At 38.9% G+C, this 10,561-nt stretch overlaps 1 protein-coding gene across 1 annotated transcript in view; it reads left to right on the forward strand.

Annotated features, from left to right (window-relative positions):
- Positions 1–10,561, forward strand: part of LOC120231057 (alpha-fetoprotein-like) — a 52,621-nt gene that overhangs the window by 6,728 nt on the left and 35,332 nt on the right. Inside the window, exon 5 of the mRNA XM_039230929.1 lies at positions 7,939–8,071. Within this exon, the coding sequence (XP_039086860.1) occupies positions 7,939–8,071 (133 nt within the window). The remainder of the gene's footprint in view (positions 1–7,938; positions 8,072–10,561) is intronic.

Genomic DNA, 10,561 nt, shown 5'->3' on the forward strand with positions numbered 1-10,561 from the left:
TAGGCTCTTTCCATGTTTTAGCTATTGTTGAGAGTGCGGCTATGAACATTGGGGTACATGTGCTCCTATGCATCAGCATTTCTGTATCCCTTGGGTAAATTCCTAGCAGTGCTATTGCTGGGTCCTAGGGGAGTTCTATTGTTAGTTTCCTGAGGAACCTCCACACTGTTTTCCAGAGGGGCTGCACCATTTTGCATTCCCACCAACAGTGTAGGAGGGTGCCCGTTTCTCCACATCCTCACCAGCATCTAGAGTTCTCTGATTTGCTCATTTTAGCCACTCTGACTGGCATGAGGTGGTATTTTAGTGTGGTTTTGATTTGTATTTCCCTGATGAGGAGGGATGCTGAGTATCGTTTCATGTGTTTCTTGGCCATCCGGATGTCTTTTTACTTCTTTGATTTCCTGGTTAACCCATTCATTCTTCAGTAGGAGTTTCTTTACCTCCATGTATTTGTGGTGTTTCCAAATTTTTCTTGTGATTGACTTCAAGTTTCATAGCATTGTGGTCTAAAAATATGTATGGTATGATCTCAGTCTTTTAGTTGTTATTGAAGCCTGATTTGTGACCCCGTATGTGATCTATTCAGGAAAATATTTCATGTGCACTTGAAAAGAATGTGTCTTTTGGGGCGTCTGGGTGGCTAATTTGGTCAAGTATTCAAATCTGGATTTTGGCTCAGGTCATGATCTCACAGTCGTGTGCATCAGCACAGAGCCTGCTTTGGATTCTCTCTCTTCCTCTCACTCTACCCTTCCCACCCTCACTCATGTGTGTGTACTCTCTCTCTCAAATTAAATAGATAAACTTAAAAAAAGAGAAAAGAATGTGTATTCTATTGCTTTGGATGTTCTGCATATATCTATTATGTCCATCTGGTCCACTGTGTCATTCAAAGCCATTGTTTCTTTGTTGATATTCTGCTTAGATGATCTGTCCATTGCTGTAAGTGGGGTATTTTTTTTTTAATTTTTTAAAAAAATTTTGTAAGTGGGGTATTAAAGATCCCTACAATTATTGTATTATTATCAAGGAGTTTCTTTATGTTTGTTATTAACTGACTTATATATTTGGAAGAAAGTTGGGGACATGAATGTTTACAATTGTTGGATCTTTTTTTTTCTTTTTTACTTTATTTATGAGAGAGAGAGAGAGAGAGACAGCATGAGCAGGGGAGGAGCAGAGAGAGAAAGAGGGAGACACAGAATCCAAAGCAGGCTCCAGGCTCTGAGCTGTCAGCACAAAGCCCGACGCAGGGCTCAAACCCATGAACCGTGAGATTGTGACCTGAGCTGAAGTAGGATGCTTAACCGACTGAGCCACCCAGGCACCCCTACAATTGTTAGATTTTCTTGTTGGATAGACTCCTTAATTATGTTATAGTGCCCTTCATCTCTTGCTATAGTCTTGGTTTAAAATTTAGTTTGTTTTGGGGCACCTGGTGACTCTGTCAGTTAAGTATCCAACTCTTGATTTTTGGCTCAAGTCATGGTTTCACAGTCATGAGATTGAGCCCTGTGTCAGGCTCTGTGCTGAGTGTGGCATCTGCTTAGGGTCCTCTCTCTCCATCTCTCTCCCTCTCTCTGTCCCTCCCCACCTTTCAAAACAAATAAACATTTAAAATATTTGAAAACTCTAGTCTGTCTGATATAAGTATAGCTACTCTGGCTTTCTTTTGACATCCGTTAGCATGATAAATGGTTCTCCATCCCCTGACTTTCAATATATAGGTGTTTTCAGGTTTAAAATGAGTCTCTTATAGGCAACATACATATGGGTCTTTTCTTTTTTCATTCTAATACCCTGTTTTTTGATTGGAATATTTAGTCCATTTACATTCAGAGTGATTATTGATAGATATGAATTTAGTGCCATTGTAGTATCTATAAATTCAGTGCTTCTGGAGATTTTCTCTGTTTCTTTCTAGTCTTTATTGCCTTTGGTCTTTCTTTCCTACTCAAAGAGTCCCCTTTAATATTTCTTGCAGAGCTGGTGTAGTGGTCACATACTCCTTTAGTTTTTGTTTGTCTAGGAAACTGTTTATCTCTCCTTCAATTCTTAATAACAGTCTTGCTGGATAAAATAATCTTAGCTGCATTTTTTTTTCCCATTCAGTACATTGAATATAGCATGCCACTCCCTTCTGGTCCACCAAGTTTCTGTGGAGAGATCTGCTACAAGCCTTATTTGTCTTGCCTTGTAGGTTAAGAACTTTTTTTTTCCCCTTGCTGCTTTTAAGGGTTCTTATCTCTGTATTTTGCATATTTTACTATGATATGTCTTGGTGTTGGCCAGCTTTTATTAATTTTGATGGTAGTTCTCTGTGCCTCCTGGATTTGGATGTCTGTTTAGACAGACGTCCTTCCAGATTAAGGAAGTTTTCAGCTATAATTTCCTCAAATAAACCTTTTGGCCATTTCCCCCTCTCTGCTTCTTCTAAGACTCTATGATAAAAATGTTATTATACTTTACGAGCTGCTAAGTTTCCTAAACCTACATACTTGATCCAATATTTTTCTTTCCTTCTTTTCAGCTTCATTATTCTCCATAATTTTACCTTCTATATTACAAATTAATTCCTCTGATTCTTCCATCCTTGTGAATACACTCAGTAGGTTTTTCATCCTGCGTATGGCATTTTTTTTTTTTATCTCAGGCTGGCTAGGTTTTAGTTTAGGTTGTTGTTGTTGTTTTTTAATCTCTGCAGTAAGGGACCCCATAGTGTCTTCTATGCTTTCGCAAGCCCACCTAGTATCCTTGCGAGCAGGCGTATTACTTATATCTGTTTTGATTAGATCCATGGCTTGTGACCTTTTCCTGTTCTTTCTTTTGGGATGAATTTCTCTGTTTTGGCATTTGCCTAGATCTCTGTCTTTTGTGTGTTAGGAAAGACCATTGTATTTCCTGCTCCTGAGAGTAATGGCTACAGGCCCTGGCACTTCAGGAAGATATTTTTGGTGTTTGCCTGTGTGCTTTGCTGTTATGTTTTGGCTGTTCTTTTCCTCAGATCAGTTCTCTGCAGAGTTTCTACTTGCCTGCAGTGGGAAGTGTTTGAACCTTGTCTAGTGTGTAGAGAGTTTTAACTAGGTGTGTTTTGGTCTGCCTGTTATAAAAGGCTAGATTCTATTTCCTCTAGAGGTGAAGTTTGTAGTACTCTATGATCAGTAGATTTGGTGCATATGGGAGGTTTGTGTTAGTCTTCTGTGGGAGGGTCCTGCTGCACTGGTTCTCACCCACCTGCAGGCCTCAGGAAGGTAGGGCTTCGTGTAAGCAGCTCCAGTCTCCACTGGGGATGCTGTGCTGCTTACTGAAGTCTATCTGTGCTGATGGACAGGTGAAAAATGGCATCAGCTGGTTCTTTCATCCTGGACTGGGGAGTTCGCACCTGCCGCTGTCTGGGAAGACCTCACAGAAGAGCAAAAAAATCTCTTGTGTTTCAGGCTTCTGTCAGATCCCTGCATTCACCCTGTCTGTGTCTGAGCCATCTGCCTGCCTTGTGGCACAGCTCTCCTGTGTTTTATCTCAGGCACGGGCCTGGGTTTCAAGACTCCAAATTTTAGGGACCAGGCATGGCACAGACCCATGCTAATCCTTTGGGAGAGGGTCTTGCTGTGCTATGGCTGGTGCCACTTTGTCCCAAAAGGGCAGTTGCATGAACACACAGAGGCTTGGAGTTTATGGTGAAGCAATGCCAAAAGCTGGCTTCCACGTTGCCCTCAGCAGGTGACTCTGCTGCTAAGCTAATTAATGGGGCTACTCAATAGTGCCCACCATCTCTTTTGTCCACTGAGAGGCAGTCCCACCTCTCCCAAATGGACCCCAAGAAGGGGAACTATCTTTCCCAGTGCAACCCAGAAGATTCTTAGAGCACACTGTCCACTCCAGGGCCTTTGCTCTCCTCCACTGCAAAGCCTGTCAACCTCTACCCAGTGGTGGCCCAGACTTCTAAAACTTCAGACGTTGAGCTCCACTGTTTGTAAAAATGGATGATCAGCCTCTCTCTTTTTCCCAGTCAGTGTTTTTGGGGAAGTGTTTTTCTTGTGCAATCCCCTGAATGCTGTTTTCTCTCTTTCTCTCTCTCTCCTCTCTCCATGATCAGGGCCCCTCCCTTCCACAGAACTCACAACTCTTTTCTCCCTCAAATCAACTCTCCACAGCTTCTATCTTCCACAAAGTGGCCATTTCTCTCTCTTTAGATGTGTAGTTTGTTCTCTCAGTTCTCAGATCAATTTCCTGGGTTTTCAGAATGATTTGATATTTATCTAGCTGTGTTTGAGGGACAAGGCAAACATAGGGTCCCCCCACTATTCTGTCATCTTAACTCTCTTCTATGCTAATATTAACTTATGTGAAGACAACTAAGAATATTCAGAGGAAAACTAATTTTCTAACTACTTTTCTCATAATTATAAGGCAATAACTTTATTTAATTCTCAACCAAGGAAACAGTAATGTATAGCAAAGCTGGGGTGAAAAGTCAGCTCTTTCAGACTTTTAAAAAGGTACATATAATATACAGATACACAAAACCATAGTTACTGTACCTTTGGATTATCTAAGAAATTTTCAATAACAGTTTTAATTATTGTAAGTTTCCATTGTATGTCTGACTATAGATCCCAACTTTCAAGCATAACCCCATGTTACCTTACAATAGGGACCATTTCCATTTTGTAAATGGCTCTAATTATTAGAAAGCTTTTCCTTATAAGGAAACTAAGTTAAACTTTGCCTTTGGAGATTTGAAATTAGATGGGTTCATATTGAATATCCTCCAAGGGAACTAACTTACTGTAGCACAGAAATGAAATCTTAATTTAGCATGCACAGTAGAGCACAGAGGTATTGATGGCTTTGGTGAAATTTCATTTTGATCGAGAATTTTGCCTTATGTTGGCAGGCAGGAATATGTTGATAATATCAGTTCTGCTCTTCTGTTTCTACAAGCTGGGCTTGAGAAACTCTGTTGATAGAAACCTATCGACTAAACTTCCAAGGGCTTGAGAGTCCCTTGGTGAGAATGAAGAGCGTTTTTTGTTTGTTTGTTTTGTTTTTTGTTTTCCAAAGCACAGATCTACTTTTCTAAGTCTTGTTAATAAATGATGTTCAGTTCTATTATTTGGCCTCTTTTTTCCCCCTCTATGATTTGAAGATGATTTTTTTCCTTTATAGGTTTTTAAAGAGCAAAAAGATAGGCTAAATTTAGTGTGATAGCAAATAATGTCCAATTTTCAGCAGCTCAATATAACATTTTTTCCCCACTCATGCTATCTGTCCAGTGTAGATTTGTAAGAGGTCTGATTATCATAGTCACATAGTGGCCTAGGTTGAGAAAGATCCAACACTTGCTTCTTTGATTACTATGTTAAGGGAAGGGGATGATAGTAAATCATGCACTGCTTCTTAAGCTTGTTTGGAAGAAACACTCATCATTTCTACTCACACATCATTAACCAGCAAGTCACATAGTCTCACCTCACTTCAGAGGAAGTGGGAATGTACAGTCCTACCACTTGCCTGAAAGGAGGGGAGCTGGAAATATTTAATAAACAACTTTAATGGCCACCACCTTGGTCATCCACCAATAATAAAAGATTTTGTACTTTTAACCAAAAGCAAATGTTACCACAGGATTGCTACACATTTCAGTTGTTAAATAAGGTCTCTGTTTGGTTAGTGCTTCAGGTCTCCTGCAAAATCTCTCATCTTTCATTATGGCACCATTATTCTCTGTCTGGCCCCTAACTTCAGAGAGCAGCAAGAAATACTCTTCTGATGAGTCACATATGGATATAGTCCCAGGATAGGACTCCAGAAACTCTGGCCATCTTCTCGGGTGTGATTTTGTTCTCTAGACTTGGTAGCATGTGGGGATTACTCTTCAGATATTTTAAGCATTTCCTTGGTCATTTGTCATGAAATATAATTGTTTTTTCAATCATCTCAGGCAAGGCAACAACACCAATTTGTCATTTGACTTCAATAGCTGCTGCAGCCATGTCCTTAGCTGGTATCCCAAAAGGAAATGGAGTTAGAGAAGTTGCAGGAATAAATATTTATGTGTTATCCAAGGAACTGGGGGTGGGAGGAAGTTAAAACACAAACCAAGTCCCTGTTCTATCTATTACCTCCTCCATTATCCTTTTAATGTTAAAAACCTGGTTTTCTGGTGTCACCATTTTTATGGTGATATAGGCCTACTTTATAGATATTAGATCTTAAACTTTTATTAAGGATAGTATAATAATCAGGCCACAAGTAAATCCTATGCTTAGAAATAAATCCTAAAATCCCAAATATTGGCTTAATTCAAGAAAGATTTATTTCTTGTTCATATCACAGTCTAAATTATGTGGTTCTCTTTAGTGAGTCTTGAAGAGTCTGGCTCCTGGCTGAATCCTGAGCATGATTTTTTTTCAGGCCTGACAATAGGCAATTATAGATGACATGTCTCATGGGGTAAAGCTGCTCTTCCCATGCCAGATTGGGGCAAAACACATTTCCGTCACTGAAGGAGTTTCAGTCAAGGACTCAGTCCCTTCCTCCCCATAAACTGGCTATGTTTTTGTGCCTAGCTTCATTTCTAACCCAGGTGCCTCTGCTGAGCCTTTCTAATGGGGAGCGGGGGACATAGGGGGAAATGGAGATAATTTTGTGCATGTTAGCTCAGAACTCAGGGCTTTCCAAATCTCAGACCTTTCCCCTCCCCTTCTCCTGTGTCCCAGTGTCCTTAAAACCACAGGGGCCTTTTGTTTGGGATTCATTCAAGAGTAAGCCATTCCCACATCTATGGTGATCTACCTGATCCTTGAGTGGTGCAGGTCCATGGGGGGAAAATGGGGACAAGGTGGGGAGTCAGCACTTTCTCCAGTTTAACCTATTGCTCATACTATGCTCATAAGTGATTAAAGTCTTAAGTATTACTTTCAATTTGTTTTAATTGGCTAGGCTGACACTTTGAAGCTCATCTCTTTCTAACTTGGTTCAGTCCCTGACAATTCTTTTCCAAGTGGTAACTCAAATTGCAAGGTATTTCCATCTCTATATTATCTGGAGCATGTATTTCCAAGGTTATTGTGAGACAGAAAAAGAGAGAGCAGAGAACCTCGCTAAGACATTAACATCCACACCTCAAAGTGGTGTAGAGCACATTCATTCATATTTTATCATCCAGAACTCAGTTACATGTTCCCAACCTAACTGCAACAGAGGCTGGAAAAACAGTCTCCCTGTAAAAACAGGAAAGGAAATGGATTTGTGTGAGCATCGAGACAGTTTTTGCCTATAATGTCATCTTGTTGAGTAGTCTTGCATGTGTGTCTGTGGGGGTATTTTGAACAAACTTTGCAAAGATAAGAGATAGAATTATAAGTGAAAGGCAGACCTGAAGCCCAGGCTCTATGAGTTTGAAGAATGAATAAACCTGGGAGGGAAATAAAGACTGGGGATTTAGTAACAAAACCAGATACTGAGGGCACATCGTGGAGGACAGTGACATTAACTTTTCTTATCTAGAAAGAACTTCTGGGTGATCTTGAGAGACTCCTCTACCCCCACCAATAGCTTCTAAATTTAATCCTCCTGCACCAGCTGTACAATCATGCATTTACAATTCAGTTTGGACTATTCAACTTTTCTACCTTCTACTCCTGATATAAAAGTGACAGGTTTTAATTACTTGTTCTCTCTACACCAGCCTGTAGTTACAGTTGGTCACTTCATGGGCATTCAGGGAATGTCTGTTAACTTCACAGTGATCTGTCCATAGTGACGTGAAAATGTGATGCATTTACGTATACTGTTACTCATCTCTTTCACAATGAATTTCTTGAAGTTTCAGGTCAACAAAACAAAATGAATCCCAACTTTTTAAAGAAACAGTGTTGGCACATGTTCTTGAATTCTAAATTACATGATTCCATATTTGCCAAATTACAGGTACATTTATGAAACATCTAGAAAGCATCCATTCTTATATGGACCCACTATTCTCACCATGTCTGCTTGCTACGAGACAGCTATTCAGTCATGTTGCCAAGAAGAAAATACAACTGAATGCTTCCAGATAAAGGTAAAATATTTGTATGTCAACTGTTATTTAGAGCCTTGTTATGCAAAGGGTGGACAGTGGACCAGCAGCATATGTACTACCTGGCAGCTTGTTGGAAATGCAGAATCTGAAGCTCTTCTCCAAACCTGCTAAATCAGATTTCATTTTAACGAGAAACCTAGGCAATTCACATTGTCAACAAAATCTGAAAAGCATCATTTAGCATAGACATTACTTCATCATAAATATTTAATAACTCTAGTTACTATTGTTGCATAACAAAACACCCCAACGTTTATTGACTCATGATGACAACAATCATTTTATTATCTCTCATGATTTCTGTGGGTCAGCCCAGAAGGGCACATCTGGGCTGTTCTGGCTCATCTTTCCTGTGGTTGTAGTCAGACAATGGCTAGATCTAGGACTCTTGGGGACTGAAGCACCTGGGGGCTAGTTCAACATCTTTTTATTTTCATATAATCTCAGGACCTCTCCATGTGGTCTCTCTGCCCTGCTAGCTCAGGATTCCTCACACCATGGTAGCCTCAGGGCCCCTGGACTGCTTACAAATGGCCAAAGTCTTCAAGAATGAGTATTCTAGTGGGTAAAGCAGAAGTTGTATAGCCTTTTATAACCTATCCTTTTATAACCTAACTTCTATCACACTCTGTTGGTTGAAACATCTCACTGGCTTCAAGGGGAGAGTATATACTGTACTTGTTGATGGGAAGGTTGTCAAAGACTCATTGTAAGAAGAACACAGGTTGGAAGATATTGCTGCAACCACCTTTGGAAAATACAATCTATGACTCCTAATTTTAATAATGTGGCTTTTCTCCTTCATTAAATACTTCTAAGATAAAAGTACTTTTTGTGCATGCTCATTACAAGTTCTAAATATCGACATAAAATGACCATCTTTACTAGAAAGGGCACTAAATGAGTTTTCCAAAAGTTGTGTTTAAATGAGTAGTAGTTTGATAATCATTTGATGAATTCCTCAAGACTAAATACAGTGCTACTTTGTTCTGTTTTCTTTGATTTTCTCAGTGCAAATTAATTTCACATTCCTCAAGCACCTATTTCTCTATTCCTCTACACCTATACTTCCTGTAGAGCTCCTCATCTCTTTTGTGTGGGAAATAATGTATCTAAAGAGTTCTGGCATATGCTAAGTACTCAATAATTATAGCTATTATCATTAAAGGGATTTATATGTATATTTCTTACCTCCCTTTCTATTTGTCCCCTAGTGATGCCTTCAGAAGCCAATTCTGAATTCCTTTTTTTCTTTTGGTTTTATATTAATTAAAAACAACAAAAAATAAAAGATCATGTAGTCTTACGTCCCATTACTTTGCATTTCTGAAGAATGAAATTTTTTTTGGAGGTTAGTTTTTTTTTAAAGTAGTTTATGCTTGCTCTTGTAAGTTACAAAAGTTTCCTAATCTCAACCCTTCTCAGTGGAGAATTTTTTTAAATGTAAAACATGCCCCTGCAAGTTAGCTAAGAGTTTTTCCCTCCTCTCCCCCACTTTATTATCTTTACGGTATTGCTGCTTCCAGAATGTCTGTTCCCAATGGTTCTTGCTTCTTCCTCAGAGAAAATTACATAACCAAGTGTGTAAAAATTGTGTCTATGATCAGAGAATGTGGTTTATGAGTTAAGTCTTCAAAGACTCTCTCATGAAAAGTGTCTAGACTTGTTAGTATTAGATTCTAAATGAGTACAATACAACAAAATAAGGACAAAAGTCATAATTACATGTGTAAGTAATTATAAAAATATAATTAGTTATATTTAATCATAATTATTAAATTAAATTATAATTATTGTGCCAGTTTTCTGGTTTGAATTTGTATTTATTTTCTAACTTGTCCTTAAGACTAGCACTGTTAAGTACAGTTACCCAAAGTAAAAATAATCTATGGTCATTGTAATGTTTTAGGAAAAATATAGAATAATACTGAAATTTTATAATATTACTAATATGCCCACCAAACAGAGATACCAATTTTGATATATATCCTTTTATTCATTTATCCATTCACAGATTTTATTTTGTGCATTGTTGTGATCACACCAAATATACAGTTTGGATTGGAGATTTAAACATACCAACTTTTTATTAAAAGTAAACATTTTGTTAAAGTTCATATGCCATTATTTACCTTACCACCACTCTGTTGCTGAGACATTTTGTTGGTCTCCAAATTTTTGCTATCATAACAAAACATGCATGTTCTCCTTTTTGCATAATTGTGTTTTTATTTATTTTTTTTTTTTTAAATTTTTTAAATGTTTTATTTATTGCTAGGAGAGAGAGAGAGAGAGACAGCGTGAGCAGGGGAGGGTAAGAGAGAGAGGGAGTCACAGACTGAAACAGGCTCCAGGCTCTGAGCTGGCAGTCAGCACAGAGCCCGACGCGGGGCTCGAACCCACGAACCGCGAGATCATGACCCAAGCGAAAGTCGGACGCTCAACCGACTAAGCCACCCAGGCGCCCCT

Source organism: Hyaena hyaena, unplaced genomic scaffold (assembly GCF_003009895.1).
Source record: "Hyaena hyaena isolate Hyena2069 unplaced genomic scaffold, ASM300989v1 scaffold_54, whole genome shotgun sequence".
NCBI classification, from domain to species: domain Eukaryota; kingdom Metazoa; phylum Chordata; class Mammalia; order Carnivora; family Hyaenidae; genus Hyaena; species Hyaena hyaena.